Genomic DNA, 23,383 nt, shown 5'->3' on the forward strand with positions numbered 1-23,383 from the left:
CCAGGCATCAACAATAATGATAACTCATAGTGTTGCATTAACAAAAATAACAACCAAAAAGATGATCCACCTAACACACAGGGCACAGTTGAAAACTTTTTTCTTCTAATCCGCGGAAACACCTGCTGCCAGGTACACCTGTGTTAAATGGTCTGTCTGGCTGAGCCAATACAGCCCTCTACTGGTTTGGCGTATAAACATGAAAACAAAATAAAAATAATAAATAATGGCTCTAACACCAATTATTGAACAAAAAAAAAATCATCTGGAGAAAGTACAAAAAACATCTAATGAGTAATCTTTCATTGTCTGCTTGTTATTATTTGAAACGGGCAACTCTCTGGAAAACAACATAGTATGTTTTCCGGTTTCAATGCTAAACTCAAAGCTAGATCTTCTTCTGACACAATGGACTGAAAAGACAAACTGTCCTATATGGACCTGCAAAAAAACACACTCACAGCAAGTGATAAAGTCTTTTCAAAAGTTTTAATTAGATGCCTTCACACTGGAGTCAGTTCACAATATCAAATCCAAGATGGCTTTGAATAGCATTTCTAGTGAATGCGTGTCAAGTAAGGTTCCAGGTGACCGCTAGAAAGCCCATGACGCCGTTCAGGATGGGGACCCCATATCCCAAGTATAATCCATGATCAGACACATCCCTAAAAAGACAAAAAAACGCACAACCTGTGACTAGGTGTTCAAAGAGTCCCTTTTTGTCCCATTATGGTGTCAAACAGGGTTCAAAGAATTTAGATGTTTGTTTCTTTCAAAAATGCAACATCCATGCCATCCGTTGACAATGAGATGTAGAAAACTGTGTTTAAGGCAAATTGTATGTCAACTGAAAATGGTGTATTTACTGAATATTTCCTACTGTATTTTACCATTACTTTTGGATGTAAAATTCAACTGAATGTGCGAATATGTTATAAGAAGCGCGACAACTGTACGAACAAAACCACCTAGATTGAGTGTGAGTCAACGACGTGAAGGCCGTGCCAGGCTTGTACGAGTCCAGGTAGGTGAGGGTCCACGAGGAGGCAAAGCACACCAGTCCCGCTAATACTGACAACACAAGGATACTCCAGAAACCTGTGCCACACAGATATACACACACACACACACGCACACACAAATGTATATCTTGGTGTGGAATGAGTTTGTTGATATTTACAGTATTTAACAGTGGTTTATTAGTCATGACAATGGTGCCTCTATGTTTATTTTAAAAACTGATTTCATTTTTTTTTTTTTTTTTAATTCAAATCTCTCAACACAGATAACGTGGGAAATTAAACCCCAATACTTACCCAAAATCCTCTCCTCAGTCCCATCATGCGCTATCACTCTCTCCACTCTGAGTTCTGGGTGTTTCATTAAAAAAAACAAAAAAAACAAAACAAAAACAAAGTTATCAAGGCTTTACTTTGGTTTGACAGTAAGCAAGTGCGCGTCCAGGTTGCGCACCTTTGAGGATGGGGTAGAGGAATGCGCAGACGCATCCGGCGGCGGCCACGGCGCCCACGGAGGCCAGGGCTGACAGCACCAACACGGACCAGCGGCACCGCCGCCCGGGTCCATCTCGGTCCGCCGGCTCCCGCACGGACGCGCCGGGGTTTGCGGGAGGACGTTCCGCTTCCTCCATCTCGTCGGACGAATACGACCGCTCCGCAATGCGTCCTCCTACGCTCGCACGTATGGCGCTCCTCGGCATATTTGACAAAAAAAAAAAAAAAGAAAAGAAAGAAAAGAGTCCCAACCAAAGAGATGGAACTACTTGTAGCTTTAGTTAAAGCGGAGCAACTTTTGCGAACAGCGTTGGCCGCATTCCGAACAACCAGGAAGTGCTGCAGGTTGGATCATTCTTGACGGTCCAGTCACTTCCGCAAACAAACCTTTCTTGTCTGATTTCTTTTTCTTTGATGGCGTTGGGCATTGGGGGAGCACTACCGCCACCCACCATACAGGAAGTCTCCACCTCGCAACATAAAGAGCAATATGCCACCAACCTACCTACCTACTGCTACTATTTAAAGGTCACGTTCTATTGAAAATGCACTTTGTGCAAAGGTGGCAAAAGTATTCACATTCTGTTAAACTCCGGTTAAAAGTAAAAGTAATTATTCAACTCATTTACTCAAGCAGAACTAAGAAAGTACAGCTTCTTAAATGTACTGAAGTAAAAAGTAAACATGTTTGGGGGGGTTTGGGCCATTGAAGAAACAATGCATTTGTTGATAATTTTGCAAAGGTGAACAAATTGTGACAGTATAAAGATGGACTTAACTGACAAGAGGTCTTGAATGAGCATCTGGATAATTTTTTAATGGTTTGCTACTTTCAATACAATTTTTTTTTCTTTTCTTTTTTTCTGTTTCAACTGAAGCACAACCACACTGTAATCAGTGACTGCTTTGACCAGTGGACTATCATGGGATGTTTACACTTGTAATAGCAGTAACAAATGTTGTTTTGTTTTGTTACATTTTTATTTATTTTTTATTTTTTTTATTTTCCCTGTATTGAAAACGTACCGAGCAATGGCCCAAAAGCGAAGTGAATTACTTTTAACAGAATTTCCATCATTTAAACCCTTTTAAACACAATAGTAACAGGAATGTTTTTCCAATGTTAGGAATAGAAAGTACAAATGTACAGAGTAAAATTTAAAAGTCTACTTAAGGACAGTGACAAAGTATATTATTTATAGTATATTTAATTTTTTAACGTCACTGTTGACGTTCAACCAATGATGCAGCAGGTTCTCTGGCTTACAGCGCGGGACTTCTTTTGTATGTGCCCTATATTACCGTGAGAGGTCGCACTCTAGGGGATTTTTTTTTTTGCGTCGATCAGTCGAAAAAATTAAAAGCACTGATTGATGAAATAAATCATATCGACTATGGCTGCTGCGCAATGTGCTGATGCAATCACCTGCATCCATGTCATTACACCGAAACGACGCCGAGGTCGTTCCTTTGTAGCTATTTCAGGTTTTCACGATCTCACCTCATTATATTTTGTATGCGTTTATTTTGAAAACAATTAACCGGAAAAGGTGTCAACGCATACTGTCGCTGTCAACAGCGCTGCGGCAGAAGCCCAACAGCGAGAAAGAGACATTGCGATAACGCGTCTGTGAGGAGCACGGTTTCCATACGATTACGGTAAATATGATCTGTACGCTTCTTTTCGAACAATGGCCAAATTAAATCCGGCGATGTAAAAGGACTTTGCGAGGCTCATTTCGTTCTGGCCGTGTGTGATAGGTTGCGCGCTGCCCACCGGGGGGCTAATTTGTTGTGGTTACATACTACACGTTTTGCTGTGGCATGATATTTATTTTTTATTAATTTTTTATTTTTAACGAACAGGTTGTTCTCTTGACGTGTGGATTTACGCCCATTATAGGCGGCCGCACGTCCGCAAACCGTTGCGTACGGTGTGCGGAAATGATGGCCAATAGGCGCTATCTGTTAGCTTGCCCTGTCGGTTTTCTCAAAGGGCGAAACATTAGTCAGCTAGGCGCTAGATTAGCCTACGTTAGCTCCCATGTATGGCAAGCGCTCAATGAAACATTTCCCCCTAACTGACCGTCGAGGTGAAAGTACAGGAAGTTATATACGTGAGCGTTTCACTTGTTGCTTTACATTTTAAATCAGATAGCCTCGGCGTGTTGCTTTCAATATTGCTAACTTGGTACCTTACCTAGTTTTTTGTTTTGTCACCCCCATTTTTTTTTTTCCACATTTGACGCACATTTTTTCTTTAATATCGTGATTGTGAAAATAGTGACAGAATATACGGAAAACATAGAAGAAGAGTGACAGTCTTGGTCACTGACCCTCTTCTTAGCCGCTATATAAGGTCAGATACCATAAAACTTTACTTGTTCAACAGCCGTATACTTTCACCCACCTTATCCGGGGATGGGGTTTGATAAGGTGTTATCAATCGATCAATCAATTACAATAGTAATGGCTTTGTTGGTTCCACACATCTAGAACATCAATCATAGTTTTAATATTCCCCAAGTAAGAATCGCAGTAGAAGCAGATTGAAGATATGAAGATAATCTCTTGCCACGCACCAATGCAAGCCTCTTGTTGGGATTTCAGGAATTTGCTGATATGTTGGGGATCAAAACGTTTTGCAAATGTTCTCACCCTTTGTGAAAGTTACAATTTAACAGAAATTCCAAGCAACACTAGGATTAAAAAAAACAAAAAAAAAAAAACAATTTTCCTGATAATGAATCACAGTTATTTTAACTGCCACTGATTCAGTGTTCCCAAATGAAGAAGAAAAAAAAATACAATTAAATGATTATGTTGAAGATTTTAGAAATACTGAAGAGGGATTTTTGTCACAACAGTTCACACATACGTTCTTATTTTATTGCCTGAGGTTTGTGTTTGTTTAAAAGCTGCTTCCAGGTCATTTAGGCACTAATAAAAGTACAGAAAGACTTTGAACGTGAGCTAAAGTTGCTCCCAGGCGCATTTTCCGGAAGACAGTTTTATGCTCAGGTTAATTTCAACTCTCAAAGTCTTCACAGGCCAGGTGATGGTGAAAGGCATGGAAATAATAAGAAGTGATAATTAACCTGTGTACCTGAAACCTGAGAGGGAATTTCTCCAAGGTGACTTCAGGACCGCCCCAAAATAAATATTGACATTGTCTATTGTATCAGTTGATCTGGCGTTGATCTGGGAGTCATCTGTCTAAATACGAGAGCACTGGGGATGGTGAACTGGAGACCAGTTCCAACTGGCACGGTCCATCAACATCATTTGGTGTTTTCTCTTCTTGATTCCCTCATTCTTTTCTTCAGCGTGCCTTGCAAAAACACTGACGTCTTGCTCTTTTAATGAGCATTCAGTGTGCATAGTAGGTGTTTGAATGTCATCAAAAAAAATGAACAAGCAGTGCAATGATGTATGGTTGGATTAATTTGCCATAGGGTTTGCCATGGCTGCGTCTACCCAAATGCATTCCCTCCATTGTCAATAATTTGGTTTTGGCTGCTAGTTAGGTTTGCTTTACCTTAAACCCCTGCAAGCAGTATAGAGTGCAATGTCCACGGTACGAAGATTCCTATTCGAGGGTGGCAACACCTAAGAACAGGCTGAAACATTTGACATTAAGCATCCACGGTGCAATTGTGACGGTCTTGGTATTTTGCACCTGGCCGTGTATCAATAGTGTTCACTGCGGTGGGAATTTTCTTTCATTATTTGATTATTTTATGCCGTGCGTTCTTCTATCTCTGCGCACCTACCCTGGTGGCTGATGAAAAATACATTGCAGAAAAACCATTGGAACTGGTCAGGAAGTTGAGGAAGAATCAGACTGACTTGACATCACCACGTTCGTTCCTCGGATTGCTCGACGATGGTTATGAGCTAGCAGTGCTCCAACTGTGGTTTACTTGTTTCGCTGTACCAACTTATAGTTTCCTTCTTCTGCTTTCACCATTGGAGCCCAATTGGTTCAGTGCCTGTGAAGGTTCTCAGTCTTCCAGGTCATTCTAGTGTAAAAGGTTGAGTTAAAGCAGCAGAGTTTGGTAGCTGCAAAAACAAAATCTCACCAGTTTAGTTGCCTTCACTTAACCTTCGAGACTGTTCAGTGACATTGGACTCCAGCAAGGATAGCATGAGCAGAAAGGAGAAGTATGCCAAAGTCACATAAGCTCTCAAGCTGTTGTTGGAGATGGTTATCTGGCATCTGGAATAATTGCAAATGAATTACAGTTGCGCCAGGATTTCTGATAATTTAGCTCATCGTAACTTATATCGCACCTTTGCACTGGATAAATATAATCACTTAGTGACCCTAGGCACCACCAGAGGACACCGCTATTATGTATGGAGGGGGATCCAAACAGATCCTTTCCAGTCGTAGACCCTATAATTGGTAGCAATGCCCCTGGGGGATGTTAGACTTGGGTCAGATTTGTATCCTGGTTATGAAGATGTCGTACAGTTATTGATTTAAAAATATAAAAAAAAAATGTAAATTCTGATTTCTGTGGACGGCGCACGTTTGCAATTTGCCATTCAGTTCATCCACCGCTCTTCCCGCCATCTGTCGGCTCTCCACAGCGGCTCGCCGTCCTTGCGCTGGCGTCTTTGCGCCTCGCCGTCGCCGCATCGGCAACTGCAACGGCCGTTCCTTCGGCGGCGATGTTTATTTAAAGCAGCACGCTGTCAGCCGGCATAACGTCACACGAAAAATGGGGGGGGGGGGGGCAGGGGAGAGAGAGAACAGAGGCCCAGTGTGCCGGGGGATGATAAGTAGGGGGTTGGGAGATGAGAGGGAACGAGCGAGCCAGCGAGAGAAAGAACGAGGCGCCACTGGATTGTGCAAGGCAGCGGCGCATTAATCCGCTCGCCGGGGCTCGCCGGGGTTTTTGCGCCCGCCGCCGCAGGGCCGATGTGAATGTCAAGCGGTCGTCTCGAGCAGTCGGGAAGGACTCTCACGCTCGCGTTAAGACTCGATGGCCTCTGAAATACAATGCGTTTTTACATCCGGCTCAGTTTGATTCCGTCCACTCAGTGGAGGGGCATTGGTTTTTTTTTTCTTGTGCTGGAGCTTCAAAGGGCCGTCAGAAAACACTCACGCATGAGCAATTTGACCTGATCTGTTATTGTTTGCAATCATTGTTGTGCGTTATTTTGTCATCCTCGCCACTCAGATTGTCCTCCAAGTCTCTACCGCATTGTACTGCACGTCTCTTCATTTTTCTTGCTGTGACTGTTTTTCCTGAGCTTTATGAAAGGAAATGTTCATGAGCGGGAAGGCTCTGCAGGTGTGATGATGACACAGTCGCACATTTTGGGCCATTTTTGTTTTCAATTTTCACGTTTTTTTCACAAAGCCCCTGAAGCTGAAAGAAGCAGCTGCGCATGTGCACGTTCCGACGAATCGACTAATGGACTAGTGGTGCGCAGTCCTGTTCAATCGTGCGATGTGAATGCGACAAGATCAACAAAACCTACCAGGCCCTTGAATAAGATTTGACCTTCTCGTCGTCTCCCTGGTGTGTTTTATTCACTTTCCCTCTCTTCCATGTCTCTCTTTAAGGCTCGTGTCATTCAGTGGACGTTTTAAAGAAGCCTTGCAAAGACGTAATGAAGTGGCCATGTGACACCTTGCTTGACATTTAGAGGCTGCAGAAATGTTTTCCCCAAACAGTTTCACTTCGAATCCTAAAACCCCAGAAGAGGATGTATTCACTGGATTGCTTAGCACGCCGCTTTCCTTCGCCTTGAAGTTACCCGGCCGAGGCACTAGCGGGGTTCAATTGCCGCGGTTGCAGTGGCCGTATTGATTCATCAGCATCCAGTGGTTGTTTTTTTTTGGTTTTTTTTGCGTGCGGAGCGAGACACATTTATGACTGCCTCGATATTGTGGTAAAAAAAAAAAAAAAAGGGAGAAATCCCTTTGTTTCTGCTAATTCCTGCTGTTGTTTTCCCATCACAGTTGCTTCATTTCGGGGGGGCCGATGCCCTTTGCTCTCTGAGGATTTTTGTCTTTTGTCTCTTTTGTTTTTGCCGCATGATGCTTTTGCCATTGTTTATAGATTAACAGGCTCCTGGCAGCGTTTTTAATGCAGTGCTTTCGAAACCCCAACTCCTACTGATACGATTAAAAACAAAGGGGCGCATTCTTGGTTGGGTCTAGTACACAGGGGTGTCAAACTCATTTTGGTTCACGGGCCACATAGAGGAAAATCTATTCCCAAGCGGGCCGGACCAGTATCGTCATGGTATGGTGATAATAACTTCAAAATAACAACAACTTCCAGTTGTTTTCTTTGTTTTACTTCATTTGTGTTCTTTGAACACTCTGCACTCTGCATCAGTGCTGCCAACTCCTCAGTAAGGAAAGTCGCTATTGGCTGTCCTGAAAGTTGCTAGAAGTCACCAAATGACGTCATCGTCAAATTTCCATAATTGACAATTTGCACTTGATCGCAACGTGATCACCAGGAAAAGTCGCTAGATTTGTCGCTAGTCGCTTTTGACAAAAAAAAAAAAGTTGCCATGGGGAGAATAGCGACTTTTTTTGGGGGAGAAAGTCGCCGAGTTGGCAACACTGCTCTGCATCAGCTTTGTCTGTTTCAACAGAGACATTTAGGAGCAATGAGGGCAGCCAATAGGAGACGTGAGTGGATGTACTCGTGCCGATTTGCTGAGCCCCGGTAATGAGTTTGTTTGCGAAGCAGAAACGATATTGCGACACCAAGTGGACACGTTTAGAACAGCACTTTCTTTCATTGAAAATTTGCAGTTTTTATATTTTGCAAAATCATCTCGCGGGCCGGAAAAAAACAGTTTGCGGGCCTGATCCAGCCTGCGGGCCGTATGTTTGACACCCCGGGTCTAGTAGGTTGCAGACCGTTGTTGGATGGCACGTAGCTGATGCTCTTATGCAGTGAGATGTTTTCCTGTAAGAAAGGAGCAGCTTGTTTGTCCTCTTTGGGTAGTCGAGGTTATAGGAACATTTAAAGGTCCAGTGTGTGTAATATATGGAGCCTTTGAGAAGAAACGGCGACATCAAGTGGTTACATTTTATATTGCAGCGCTCTTTCGCTCCCCCTCCCTCTCCCGAACTTGCCGGTGAACTACGGTGGCCTGCGCACACAAACCTGGATAGCTCGGCCACCTTCTTCTTCGTTGGTTCATTTGAGCACAAGAGCAGTCGCACTAAATATGAAACGCGCTCTCAGGTGACCTGAATTGTCCACACCAGGCTTCCTTAGAAATAGATGACAGCAGATGGCAGCTAACTGGGAACAAGGCTCTTGATCGATGTATATTCTTCTATATAAACATAGAAGAACTGCTGTATGAGTAGGAAAACCAAATGACTTTTATTGTACCGCAAGTACACTCTTTTATTAATGTTTTCATAGGCAGTATATCTATCAATATATATTCTCTATATCTGAGTATATTTTTCTCACTCGCTTTAGCTGTTTTTAAACCCACATGTCAACTCTTCGCGAACTCTCTGCAATGTTCTATGATGCTTTCGGGTTTTCAAGGGTTTGACGCACACAAACGCCTCCCAACTACCTCGAAAAACACGTCAGGAATTCAGTTTTGCAGTGGCTGAAGATGAGAAGAGAATCCCCAGCACCATCTCAAGGTCATTTCTCTGTTGCAGGACTCCGGCTGAACTCCTTTTGAGCTCGTCCAGCACCAAGGCCGTCGCCGTGCAGAGCTTGAGCGGGTGCTCCTAGCGCCGCTGCCGCCCCCTGACCTCCCCCCTCTCCCGCCCCTTTTAAGTGCGCGCGCAATGTCTTCCGAGCTGCTCGTCGACTATGGGGAGGACGCTGCCACCGCGCAGCTCGGCCAGCTGAAGCTGAGCACCATAGAGGACCAGCAGTGGCCGGCCGACGAGTCGCACCTCAGTAAGTCAGGTGAGACGGAACCCGTTTGATTTCCCAGACGCAAAAAAAAAATAATCTGCAAGATGCATTTTTTTGATGTGTGTGTGTGTGTGTGTGTGTGTGTGTGTGTGTGTGTGTGTGTGTGTGTGTGTGTGTGTGTGTGTGTGTGTGTGTGTGTGTGTGTGTGTGTGTGTGTGTGTGTGTGCGCTTGCGTTTTCAGAGACGGATCTGTCCCAGCCGTTCGACGCCAGCTCGCCGCACCTTCCATGGGACCACCCCTTTTATGACATCGCCAGGCATCAAATCATTGAGGTGGCAGGTGCGATGGTCTCCTCTTTGCACCTGGAACCAGCGGCGTCGACTTGATTAAAATATCGATTCAATTATGAATTAATTATCCTTCATCCTACATTTCACTGCACCCAAACACGGATTCCCCTGTTGTTTCACACTGACTCTCATTTACTGCGGTTTCATCCCCCCTAGAGTTGCACAAAACTTAAATGTTGCAGTGAAAAACTGGTCATGGAAACACTTCATTTGCAATTGCACGTCAGCGGATGTGACATACAGGGTCATCGGACCAGTTCACTTCCAGTGAAAATGTTGCGCTATGTTTGGACGGAGGAGGAGACTGAATATTTTTTTTACAAGTAATCAAAGAGAAAAATATAACAACCGTTCTTGACCGCAAACAAATATGAACAAAGGAAAGCAAACGTAATTCTGATAAAATCTCGCCTCATGCGCTTCACACCATTCAATGGCAAAAAACCTGCAAATCGCAATTGTACTTTAGAAACATCGCTTTTATTTTGAAGAAGAAGCCAGGACAGATTCAGAATATGTTTTTACTTTTAAACTTTTTGAGTTCGAGGGAATCAATCGCTCGGATCACCAAAAGCAGTCGATAGCTGCCGCTCTACATGAAAAACAGATTTGGTTTTGATGACATTTGTTCCAAATAATCTTCCAGTTACTGCAGGTCGCTGTCCAACGACCTCTGCATCTGCCCGTCTGTGTATTTGCAGTTCAGCTGTTACAGTCGGTCGCTTCTTTCTCGGCATCCCTCGTTAGAAATTAAACTTCCACTGGACAGCGATGATGGAGCCTGCTTACATTGTATTTATTGCATATGCAGTAGTACGATCAATTAGAAATTCCCTCGGTAATCGTGGGGGAATTTGAGAGGAGCGTCTATCAGGGATTCAATGCTTTAAAAATTCACGTTTTTTCTCCCCCGACTCTCTGTGTGGCCGCAGGTGACGACAACTTTGGCAGGAAGGTGATCGTCTTCAACGCCTGCCGGATGCCTCCACAGCACCAGCTGGACCACCACAAGCTTCTCATGTGAGGAGGTTCACCTTCCAATAGGAATGCAAAGAGAGAGAGCTGAAATCCTGAAATATCTACAGATTGAATGAGCAGGTGTCGGAATCTGCTGACACAACCGAGCAATCAAGAACAACGCTTTCATTAGCATTTAGCATTTTAGCTTCTTTTTCTTTGTTCGTTTTTTTTTTTAGCAGTTAGTCTCAGTTTTTGTGACTTGATTTCTAAGCACATCTATGAAGTGTGTGTTAGATTGTGTATTCAAATGATTTTTTACAAATTAATGTTTGAAATGCGTTAGCTCTAGAATGTTTTTGGTGATTAAAAATTGTTTCCCAGTCCAGAATCCCAACTCCACACGATGGCAAACGTTTGATGCTTTTAAATCCGTCTCGGTAGCGTAAAACATTTTGTGTCATCAGGACCCCCCCCCCCCTCCCCCCTCCGTGAAATCTCAGTGTCTCGCTGCGGTGTCCCAGCTTGTGCTCATTATGCCTGCTGTGGTTTTAGCCTATGGGCTTTCTGTCGACTTGCGCGTATCCATGCTTGGCTTTTTATCTGCGTAGCTTAGCTCAGACATGGGCTGAATATTTCATGCGTTCCTCAAATAAATGAGAGCGTGCACTGATTCTCTCTCTACCGCTTCTGTTTTGTGCGCCTGCAGGTACCTTAAAGGAACCTTGGATCAGTATGTGGAAAGTGACTACACGCTCATCTACTTTCATCACGGGCTGACCAGTGAAAACAAGCCGTCTCTCAGCTGGCTACGGGACGCATACAGGGAGTTTGACAGAAAGTAAGCTTCGTCACCTCAGGCCTTTTCAGAAGGAACCTTTTGACCCCCATGAACATTTTTATTGTTTCTTTCAGTCTGACATAAAGTAGGTGGAGTGAGATGTGATTTACCTTGACTGTTTCAGGTAAGGTAACTTCCTCCTTATTCATAGAAGGTCAAACTGACAGCCCGCTTTTCTGAAGGAGGAAGTTGCCTCAGAAACTGTCAAGGTAAATAACATCACACAGCCCATGTCGGACTAAAAGGCACTAAAAAAAAAACGTAACGCTGAACCCAGACGAACTGACGGCACCGCTCGCAGATTAGTTTCCCGAACGGAGCAGTACCTCCGGAAATCTGTGGGGGGCAGTGTTGCGCAGCATAGCGTATGTCAGAAATTATGGATTGTTTTTGAAGAGACTATGCCAATGTGTGCAAAGTTAGAAGCAGTTATTAGGTGGACTGGATGTGAACTGGGTTTAAAAAAAAAAAAAAAAAAAACATTTTTTTTTTTTAACCTAAAAATACCACACAGTGAAGTTTTGACATGGGACGCCCTCACTTGCGGACTCCTCTAAAAGAGAGAACTTGTCTGGTATTTTAGTGTTAGCCCGCTGTTTGCATACAGTCAGAGAGAACGTCGCCACCCTGGGTCACGGTGAGCAAACGCACCGCGTTTATCAGAGAGCCGCTGGTGTCCTCGTCAGCCGTTCAACCCGCTCGACTCGCTGTCCGTTAAACAGCTACAGTGGTTAAGATTCGACTGACATTTTAGAGACAGGTTGAAGAGACCAGCTAAAGGGAACCTCTCCCGCCCCTCCTCTTTTTTTTTTCCAGGTACAAGAAGAACATCAAGGCCCTGTATATCGTCCATCCCACCATGTTCATCAAAACCCTGCTGATCCTCTTCAAACCACTCATCAGGTCGGTCCTCAAACAGTGGTGTTGACTGACGCCGTTTGCCGAATACACACGGTGACGCCTGCGGAGCGACAACAGTCTGAATGTGGCGCCCACATCATCCCATTGCCAGCAACCTCTTTGCCATTTTTGCTTTTTTTCAACGCAGTATCGCTGCTTTATTTGTTTTAACAGCGACGTAGACCACAATCGGTCGCCTCGTCCAGGCCGCTGTCCAGGGTCCCTGAAGCGTAAATGTGGACTCTGATTGAGTAGAAGTTGATAATGATGAGAATAAGACCCGATACTTGTGATGCGAGTCAATCCTCAAGCTTTTATCCTGAAAAAGAAATGTACGGTAGGCCTGCGAAGGCGCAAGCTTAAAGATAGTCCTGCACTGCCATCTAGTGGTCGGCTCGGTGAACTGCAATACTTTGACAAATTGACGAAAATGCCAAAATTGGGCCCAGAAATGTATGCAACACTAATAGCAGGACCGTGCTATGCATTGCTCATTATCGCATGAGCAAAACAATAAAATGCAGGTTTCTACAAAGGTGGTAAAGCATTTCAAATCAAAGTAAATCTGCAGGTGCGACTTAAATACGGACACTGACTCATTTAGTCTTAATGCCTTTCAAAAGTAATTATTTTGTATTATATAGTGTAAGTATTTCAGTGGCTGAGAGTTTTTTGGGGCCGTGATTTAAAAATTTTAATACGGCACAAATGCGAACGCCGAGTGTCGTCTTGCTGTCCGTGTGAGCCCCCCTGCGACGAACTGATGGCTCATCCGTGACGTCCGGAGCAGCCAGAAGACAGATGCACTGATGGCTGAACGTGGGGGGGGGGGCTTTTCTGTGTTTGCGCTGCAGCTTCAAGTTCGGCAGGAAGATCAACTACGTGAGCTACCTGAGCGAGCTGGAGAACGTGGTCAAGTGCGACCAGCTGATCATCCCGGCGCGCGTCCGAGAGTGAGGCCCGCCGCCACACACACACGCACAGGATGCTCATCTTCGACGCTCCACGCCGCCCCCCCCCCCCCCCCCCCCCGACTCCTGCCATTGATTCGCCTGTTTTGCTGTCGCCCCAGGTACGACAACAAGCTGAGAGCCTCGGTGAAACCCACTGCACAGCCGGCCGCGTCTCCTCTCCACAGCCCTCCGCTGCCCAACCAGGTGTTTGGAGTCCCGCTCCAGCTGTGAGTTGCAATTGTATAAATTAGTCCAGTAAGGACAAAGTAGGTCGTCTGAGTGAGTCACTTTTGTAACCGGGGCCCGTGTTCACAAACTAACCCGAGGCTAAAAAGTAGCGCCGGGTTAAAAAATTTAGCCAGCAGACAATCAGCAGAAGGCTGTGTAATAAGATGGACGGAGCTTCCGCATTCAAAAAGGAGGCCAAGGCGGAAGTGGCAGAAACTCACATGTTATTATTTGGAGGAGCATTAAATTCGTACGAGCTGGTTCAAGTTGTTTGGTGGTCCAAAGTTTTTGATTCTGTAAGGTGTCCTTTAGTGTCTTGAAAGGCGCCTAAAAATAACATTTATTACTATTATTATTATTATTATTATTATTATTATTATTATTATTATTACTATTATTATCATTATTATTAATAAAGTTCCAGTAAATAGTTAAATAAGCCCTACTGTCCATTTTGGTCAAATTTCGAGTAAAAAATAGTGCAACGACTCATTCGGGTATCTGGGATCTCGTCCCTCGGACTACACAAGAAAAAGTGCACAATTGTAAATTACGCCGACGGCTGCAACCCTCCTTCACTGTTTTGTGTCAGGCTCCGGCAGACGAGTCCGGACGGCGACTGCGTTCCCGTGGTGATGAGAGACACCATCAGCTTCCTCTCAGACCAAGGTGAGTCTTGGTCTTCTGCCACGGCTGCACGACTCAATTCCACATCCTCATAAAATGCAACAACCAAAAACGACTCGACAGCAGCTGGGCGAGTAACTGGGCAAACTCCAGCTCCTTCACCAACTCCTTTCTCCTCCTCCTCCTCCTCCTCCTCCTCTTTCTTTGTGTGTTTTGCGTCAGGTTTGGAGATCGAGGGCATCTTCCGGCGCTCGGCCAACGTGACGTTGGTGAAGGAGGTCCAACTCAAATACAACTCAGGTTGGTCGACACATAGAGGCTGTTTGCGGTGAAGGGGCAAAAAATGAAATCTCCTTTGTTACTTCCTCTGCGCACTGTTAAGTGGGAATCGGCACAATCCAGAAACTCCCATCATCCGGTCAGGTTGTTGCGGCCGTTTCGTTCCTTGTTTTCTTCGTTGTGATCTGCAAACGGCATACAGTAAAAAAGAAAATTAAAAAAATACAAGCGAAAGCCATTTCAAATATCCAAGTCTTTTTCAATTGTCTCAGAGATTTGTTTTTTTTCTCTCTCTCTGCATCTCGTGTAGGAGAGAGCGTGAACTTCAGAGAAATGGAGGACGTCCACCTGGCAGCCGTGATCCTCAAGACCTTCCTTAGGGAGCTGCCTGAACCTCTGCTCACCTACCAGCTCTACAACGACATCATCAACATCTCCTGTAAGTTTTTTTTTTTTTTTTTTTTTTTTTGCCTCCTGTGGTTTACGAAGGACGTACTATTTTTTTTCACTTTTTTGTTGGAAAAGAGAGGTTTGTGATGGGAAGTCAAATGGAACGATGAAATCGTTTCAGTCTTGTTTGTGTGTGTGTGTTAATTTTCTAAACATAAACTGCAGATACTAATTCTTTTTAGTGGGTGAATCAATAGATTAATCCATTGATTAATTGATTAATGAACCCGTTCATCAATTTTCATTCATTTTTGATTTGCCTCGATTAAACAATGATCTGAATAGACAAATAAAATAGCAAACATATGAAAATGGCAAAAATGACAAACAGCAATAAGTATTAAAGTAAAAGGAAGCAAATGTGCGTCACAATAAGCGTCGATGGGCCAAACTAATCTTTAAATGAAAACGAGGCATTGATTTGGAAAGAAATTGCAATCAAACTATTTTATTAATTCTTTTATCGATTTTAACTCAATTAATCGTTTTGGCTCCAGAGTGAATGAACCCTTTAACCCAGGGGTCAGCAACCTTTTTGGCTCAGAGAGCCAAAAAGATCTAATATTTTAATAATTATTTTCGTGGGAGCCGCACAATATTTATTCTTTTTAATGAGCAACTCTTAATACAACTAAATACAGAGATTTGGCCAAACTGGAGTCTGAAGGAAGCACTGTGGCCGTTTCCACGTCTGACCTCCGCGCCTCTCCTCTCCTCTCCCTTTTCCACTCTGTCTTTGTCCGCGCTGCGTGGGGGCAACCGTCCTGGCATCAAAGTCTTGTTTTATAGTACGAGAGCGAATTACCAAACCACGGCGTGCGCGCAGTGTCCAGAAATGCGGTAAAAAAAATATATATTGTTGCCTATAAAACACACAAGAATTTTTTGGGAAGATTATTTTGAACACTGTGATTTTTGTAATGTTTTACTTGAAAATCAGCCGAATCATTCATTACTTGTGTTAAGAAAGGTCGGCTAAGATTTTTCTGTGAGCCAGATGCCGTCATCAGAAGAGCCACATCTGCCTCGCCAGCCATAGGTTCCCGACCCCTGCCTTAACCCACTGGTGTCAAACTCTGGCCCGCAGTGTCATTATATTTGGCCTGCGAGGCCTACACTAACTCCCTACTAGACCTGCCCCACTGCTATGCTATGCTTTGCTATATTGTTGCTGTTATATTCTTAAATGTATTATAAATCCAATGGAAAAGGTCGCTGTTGAAATTTAAATCAGAAGGTTGCACCTAAAACAAGAGGCATGTGATTATTATTTATTTTGATGATTTTTTTTTTTTAAATTACAAATTCTATTTTGCAAGTGTGCAACACAAAGTTATTGATTGCATAGTATTAAGCTTAGATTGCTCCATAATCAGGTTGAAGCAAACCTCGTCTGGGCCCATGTGAAAGGGTTCGCTGCTATAACTGGAGGAGGATTCTTTTCAATAGATTTCAACGTTGCCCCCCCGCGACTTAACTTAAAACTGAGCCCCGTTGTGTATTTGAGTTTGACAGCCCTCCTCTAACCTTCACCTGCTGTTTCGGGCTCTTTCGCAGCCGTGTCCGCCGACAACCAGGTGGCGGCCATGAAGGCGATCGTGGAGTCGCTGCCGGAGGAGAACTACGCCTCGCTGCGGTACCTCATCGCCTTCCTGGCGCAGGTAACGTCTTGGAGACGGGGCCCCTCCCTCCACCCAATCCTCTCCCTCGCCATGGTTTTCCAAACCAGTTGTCCGACTGCCCGTCCGTCTTGCCTCCAGGTGGCGGCCAGTAGCGAAGTGAACAAGATGACCAACAGCAACCTGGCCGTGGTGTTCGGGCCCAACTTGCTGTGGGGGCGGGACAATGCCATGTCCCTCAGCGCCATCGGACCTATCAACAACTTCACCCGGAACCTGCTGGACCAGCAGCATTTGGTCTTCCTGTAAAACTCCAGAGCCTCGTCTCCCCTCAGCGCCCCCTACATACCCTCGAGCCTCGACGGCACCTTTTGAAAAGATAGTGGAGTAAACACGTCCTTCCGTGCAAAAACCCTACGATTGGACCAAAAATAATAATAATAATAATAATAATAATAATGATACAAAAGCCTGTGTCCATCCATGCAAGCTAGGCTAGGCTAATCTGACAACCCCCCCCTCCCCCCCAAGGTCAAAGTCCGTCCCGCTGGGTTGTGTTGGGTTGTGCACGCAATGGACCAAACCAAAACCCGCAAATGTTCCATTTCCCGGCTGCATGCGTTGTCAGATCACTTCCTTCCTCAGATCAGGTACCACGGGTCATCTGCGTGGAAAGAAAAATCAAAAATAAAACTACATCACACTTCTATATATAGATTTAGATATCCCTTACTTTGTTTTTGTACGTGTACATTTACTGTTGCTGTTGAGGCGTGCCAAACAGTCGGCTCTCTTTTTGAAGAGTAAAAAAAGTCATACAGAGAGGGCTGATAGCCGCTAAGTGATGCTAGCAGCTAGCATTGGCTCGTTAAGAAAAGGAGATGGGGTGGCGGGAGTTTGCATTCTCTGCGCGTGAAAGTCTCAGGTGAATTTCGGTGGAGCGGGCGCTGACAATCCACGCGACGCTAGCCGTTAGCCGCTAGCAGGGCCATTTTGCGCTGGTTGCCTCATCCAGAAGGAGGGAAGCGCCGGTTTTCGTTCCGTTGGACATTTGGTACTAACGGCTCGCCTGCATGATTTTAATCATCACCATTTTGGGGGCAAAACAATGTTTGTTTTGTTTGAGACGTAGCAGGCAAAAAGCTGCATTCCAAAGGTTGCGGCAGTTGGTAAAAGCGGAACTTCCTGTCACAAAGAGGAAGCGCTTGGTGGCATCGGGGGGAGAGATTGACAAAAACGACCAAACATTTCTTTCACATCTGCCTTTTCCAGACCTGAACTTCCTGTTGGTCAAACAACATCACATCTGTAAAGTGTTCTTTTCCATCGTCAATTTTTCTTTTTTTTCATTCCTCAAGCTTCACTCACCTCCTTCATTATTTTTTTTTTTTGCACAGAAGTACGACTCCCAAAAATGATCCTACTTCGTCGAGTCAAGCTGACCAATTAAACCCACAGCCCATTTAATACAAGCGTCATTATTTTTTGCTATTTTTCGTCATATCCCGTTGCGAGACAAGCAAAAAACGAAATTGCAGATTGCAGGGTTTGTTTGAAGCTGAATGCAAAAAACAAACAAATTATAGATAAAACGCAGAGAGGAAAAAAAACAGATATTGCTGATTATATTATAATGCTGATAATGCAAATTCTGTTGAGTGTTTGTACCTTGTGTGTGTGCGTGTGTGTGTGTGTGTGTGTGGTGTAAGCGTGTAAACGCCGACTCAGTTCTATCTTGTGCTTTAATATGTAGTTGAAAAATCAGAAAACTCCAAAATCCCGTCTTGTAAAGTCTGTGTTTGTTTGCGTCGTCGTCGGGTAGAAACCGTCTTTAAGACATAGGAAAAAAAAATGAATAAACTGAATAATATTTGAATCGACATGCTCGCGCAACCACTTTATTCTAGGGTCAACACAGTGTTTTTCCCTTAACTTTATTTGAAAAGCAAAAAAAGAAAAGAAGAACCCCCCCACTGACTTGATCGGTTTGTGCGTGCTTGTGCCTTATCTTGTTTTGTTGGTTTTGTTCCCCTCCAAATGTGACAGTTGGATTAGCCACCTATGTGCCAGTGTGCCCTTACCGCCATAGATTAAACCCACCGTTGTGACATTTGGATGGACGATGCCTTTTTACCGACGGAGCAAAAAAAAAAAAAAATGTGATTCCCCAACTTTTAACCAGTGGAATGCATCACAGCTGTAACGGATCGATCAAAAAAGAGCCAAAAACGATAAACTTTTCTCTGAATTCAACTCGAGTAATTAATATTTGCGATAAAACAAAACAACTTGAACTTTTCAAGGCTTTGAATCAAATATCGTGAGGCTGTATTGGCTTTTGCAATGATGTTGCTTTTGCAGTGCCCCTAGTTTTCTTTTTTGCAAGCCGAAAACGTGAATTCGGAAGTGGAGCTGGACCAGCAGCTATAGCACTTGGACGACTCGCTCAAAAAGGAAAACTGCTTAAACACTAAATAAACGGCTCGTGTCCAAAGAAAACGTTTGCTTTTTTTCCTCCCAAAGTTTCGTTTGTTTATTTGTTTGTTTGTTTGTTTCTCCCTGCCCAGCCTGTTTTTTTTTTTTTTTTCTTGTAGCTGCGTTTATCTGCCAGAGAAGGCGCCAAATCTTTTTCACGGAGAACTCTCATTCTCCGTTAATCTCCGGAGTAAAGATTCCCGCGATTCACCTCTCAGCTCTGCCGATCAGTTACAGCCCCATCTAATCTATAGATGTTTGTACTGTAGCTGTTGTATTGGTGACAGTGAGAAATGTTTCTCGTTAGGAGAAAATAAAAAACAAAAACAAAAACTCTGTGTTTCAGTGCTGATGTATTGATATCTAGACGTCTTATTTTCTTAACTGCTTTTCATCCTTTATTTTTTTTTTATATATATATGTTACGGATTTGAACTGTCTCATGTGTGAAATGAAGAAAAGCTGTAACGTCGGTGTGTATGAACATTATAAACATAAAACGGTAAAACTGCTTCGTCGTTTTTTTTTGTTGTTGTTGTTTTTTTTTTTTTTTTATCCCAGTAGCAAACCAGTCACGAGGTTTGTACTTCATTCATTTAGTACAGTGAGACCAATTTTTGTTTTTTTTGTTTTTATTTTATCTTTTTTTCCAGGGGGATGGACAAACTTTTTAACTAGTGGGGCCATAGTGGCTTCTAGAATTTGACAGAGGGGACGGAGCAGCAGCAGATGAATGGAGTGTTTTGGTGACCCAACTCGTAGGAGGAAAAAATATATCATAGGATATGTAAAAAAAAAAAAAAAAAGAAAAAAAAGAAGAAAGCTTGTGCTTTAATGCCTGTTGAAAATGAACCAAAGCAGAGTTACAACAAAATCAGTGTCTTTGCAGCCCCATTGAATTCGTTCTTTATTGAAATGACTCTGAAAACATGAATGAAATGTAATCTTTAAATCATGTTTTTCTATTCTAATTCTATTTTATGACTCACCATTAACATAATTTCTGCATATGGACCCCGGGCCGTAGTTTGCCCATCCCTGTTCTTTCCCGTCTTGGTCATGGTCCAGCTGTTGTTTCTACACCTTCCTGTTTAGCTCCATCGCTGTGAAGTCGATTATGTCGCAATGTTGTTCTAATTTGTCTTAACTGGCCAGTTGCAGTAACAACGTCCACATGTTGTACTTCCTAAAGCTGTTCGAAGCGGTTCCTGTTTCACCTCGCGGCTGTGAACTCCACCGTGACGCAAGCAGCCTCGGCACACACATAAATGCAGCGTCATCGTGGCTTGTCAGCGAAGACGAGGCGGATCTTGGGCAGAAGCGACGTCCTCGGAGTTGAAGCTCAACCCAGCTCTTTGCAGTCTGAGAACTTAAAAACTAGGTTAAAGAAAAAAAAAAAAAAGTTTTGTTTTTATGTTTTTCAAATTTTGCAGCGGCATCGTGCCGAGAATGAATTTTCAGCCAGAAGACATTAAAAAAAAATAAAAATAAAAAAATAAATCCTTAAAGCTGAGATGTAACTTGCTCTCACTGCAGAAAATGTAATGTAAAATGAGGAATTTGTAATTAACTGATACGGCTGTACAGTTGTGGCCATTACTTAGTGTTGCAAACAAATCAGCAGACTTGATATGGAACGGAAAATGAACTTTCGTTAATTATGGTACAAAAGGACAAAAGTTAAATTTTCATGTTTGTATTCATTCAGGTGACAGATACGATCCAAGACCCAAAATGAAAACTGCTGTGTTTTCCATCCTTCTGTTGCTCACCATTTATCAAGGTATGTATACACTATACACTTTTTTTTTCTTAAAACGGCGAATATAACAACTACTATTTCTAATTATTCAAATTATTTCTACTGCCTGAACCAAATATTTTAGTCAAAAAGTGACAAATTGTCAAATACTATTTTGTCGTGAAATGACAGGACTTTTTGCTGATTAGCCAATATAATAATTATGAGCAAGATACACAGTTATCTTTTAACATAAACAAAAAAAACCCCGATCTAATTCAAGAAAAAAATCAATCACAATTCATTGAAAACCACTTAAAATAAGGTTACTGAGCCTTGAAGTTAGTGGCAACTTTGTTTTCTTGAACTCACATTGCCTCTAACGCAGAGAAGGGCAAACTTTTTGAGTGGTGGGGCCACAATGGGTTGTAAAATGTGACAGAGGGGCCGGAGCAGCAGCAGATGGAGGGACCCAGCTCATTGGAGGAAAAAATATATCATGGGATGTTTAGAAAACATGTGCTTTAATGTCAATTGAAAATCTTTAAACAATGAAAATTAAAAGAATGAAATACAGCTTTTTTTTTCTCATACAAACAGTTACAGCTATTTAACAGTAAATTAGAGTTATGTTAATCTTCAGGATATCATCATCATCACTGTGGCAGAAAACGCTAGAACGCAGGGAAACTGAAACATTAATAAAGTCTGTTGATGTAGCTTCAAGTTCAGCAGGCCAGATTAAAAAGCTAAACAGCCTGAGTAGGGACCCCGAGCCGTAGCTTGCCCATGCCTGGCCTAAAGTCTAAATGTTTGTGTTTGAAATGAAAGGCAGGCAGACGAGGCAATTTCTTCTTTTTTGTATGTGCCTGTATTTTTTAAGTCCCATGTTTTCTCTTTGTGTTTTTTTCCCAGCCGAGGGGCTGAGGTGCAACTACTGCGAGTCAAAGAGCAGCGACCTCTGCACCCCTACATCCGTGCAGACATGTTCATTGCTGCAAGACGCGTGCGGCGCCGTCATACTCCAAGGCCCGATCAGTAAGTCCTCCGCTATTCTAGCCTTCTTCGGTCAAATGCAATACGATGAAGTGTAAGTGTAAGGGTAAGAATTTCCCTTGTGTATCATGTGCAGTAATGTATTAGTCAGCGAGACAGCTGCATTTTGTTCTGCTGCTGGGCTAGCATTTTATACAGTCCTATAAGAAAATAAAGATCCTTCCAAGTACTTTTGGGAAAGCATATTATTCGATTGTTCAAACCTTCTAAAATTGTTGACACTAGAAAAAAATAAAGGTAAAAGAGGCAAAAATGCAGATCCACCGATTCAACACACTCATCACTCATGTTCAGAGTCTAATGCAGGCGTGGGCAAACTATGGCCCAGGGGCCATATACAATATAATTTTATCTGGCCTGCCGAACTTGAAGAAATTATATTAATAGTAAAAAAAAAAGAAGCTTTTTTGTTCACCTCTGAAGTGGCTCACCAAAAACATTCCATCCATCTGCTGCTGCTCCAGGCCCCCTCTGTCAAACTTTAGAACCCATTGCTCCATTGCACAAGTCAAAAGGTTTGCTCACCCCTGCTTTAGATGCAATGTCAGTTTAAGAAAACAAAGTCGCTACTGGGTTTAATGTCTTCTTGCAACCTGTTTCTTTTACAGGCCGTTCGTTCCGGCAGTGTATGAACATGGCTGTGTGCCAGGGCTTCATCAAAACGCCCGGTGCGTTTGCCAGTTGTTGCACTACCGACCTCTGCAACTGAGCCTCCAGTCGTTCCAGCCTGTCTCCAACACCTGTCTTTCAAAGCATCTTATTTCTGCTCATGTCCTGCTCTTGCTAAAGAGCATTGCATAAAAGACAAATAAAGAACTTGAATGACATGATGTCTAAATTGTCTTTTGTCCTGAAAGACCATTGATGAGACTCATCATTTGAAAAAAACAAAAAAACAAAAACCCATCTAATTTCATCAACAGGTTAACATTGGAATAGTTTAAATAAATACTTCATAAAACACATTTAGTAGATATGAATATGAATGTAATCCTCCAACTGGTTACTGGCATCGCCTCAAGTTTTTTGAGAAACTACAGTTTCTCAAAAAGAAAAACTAACCTGCAGTTAGTAGGTGCTGCCACCTACAGTACAGGAGTAAGTGACATTACTCTCTTATTCTCATCAGTCACTCGCTCACTTGCGGACTGGGTATGCACCGCGCACGGCCTCGTTAAATCGAGCGTCTGTCCAACTCCCCTTGGCGACTTTTTTTGTCAAAAGCGACTAGCAACAGAGCTAGTGACTTTTCCTGGTGTTATTGGAGACTTTTCTGGTATTTTGGAGACTGGAGGTCATATTACGTTTTTGTTAGATGCTTGTGCTTAATATTATGTTTAGTTTTGATGTTTGTTCATAAAAATATGATCACTAATATAAATATCCTTTGACCAGTCAGTTGACCCATGCATAAAGATAGGCATTGTATGAATAGCAAACTGTGTAAGCTTTGTGCAGAGTCATGTGAGATCTAATGGAGGACATCGTAACCAACCCCTCATAAAACAGTGACCCTTTCCC

At 43.1% G+C, this 23,383-nt stretch overlaps 2 protein-coding genes across 2 annotated transcripts; one reads left to right on the plus strand and one right to left on the minus strand.

The window, feature by feature from the left end:
• Positions 1-472: 472 nt before the first annotated feature.
• On the minus strand, positions 473-1,901 carry arl6ip6 (ADP-ribosylation factor-like 6 interacting protein 6). Its single transcript, XM_076017520.1, has 4 exons — positions 1,474-1,901; positions 1,317-1,370; positions 969-1,098; positions 473-665 (listed from the first exon to the last, which is right to left on the minus strand). The coding sequence occupies exons 1-4, from the start codon at positions 1,718-1,720 to the stop codon at positions 572-574; spliced, it is 525 nt and encodes a 174-aa protein (XP_075873635.1). The 5' UTR covers positions 1,721-1,901; the 3' UTR covers positions 473-571.
• Positions 1,902-3,031: 1,130 nt separating this feature from the next.
• On the plus strand, positions 3,032-19,576 carry arhgap1 (Rho GTPase activating protein 1). The gene is made up of 13 exons (XM_076017519.1): positions 3,032-3,173; positions 9,181-9,436; positions 9,627-9,725; positions 10,669-10,756; positions 11,403-11,534; positions 12,351-12,437; positions 13,289-13,387; positions 13,507-13,614; positions 14,208-14,284; positions 14,465-14,542; positions 14,832-14,960; positions 16,529-16,632; positions 16,732-19,576. The coding sequence occupies exons 2-13, from the start codon at positions 9,313-9,315 to the stop codon at positions 16,897-16,899; spliced, it is 1,293 nt and encodes a 430-aa protein (XP_075873634.1). The 5' UTR covers positions 3,032-3,173; positions 9,181-9,312; the 3' UTR covers positions 16,900-19,576.
• Positions 19,577-23,383: the final 3,807 nt, after the last annotated feature.

This window comes from Nelusetta ayraudi, unplaced genomic scaffold, assembly GCF_046127955.1.
Source record: "Nelusetta ayraudi isolate G7.1 ecotype Tasmania unplaced genomic scaffold, CSIRO-AGI_Nayr_v1 ptg000006l, whole genome shotgun sequence".
NCBI lineage: Eukaryota > Metazoa > Chordata > Actinopteri > Tetraodontiformes > Monacanthidae > Nelusetta > Nelusetta ayraudi.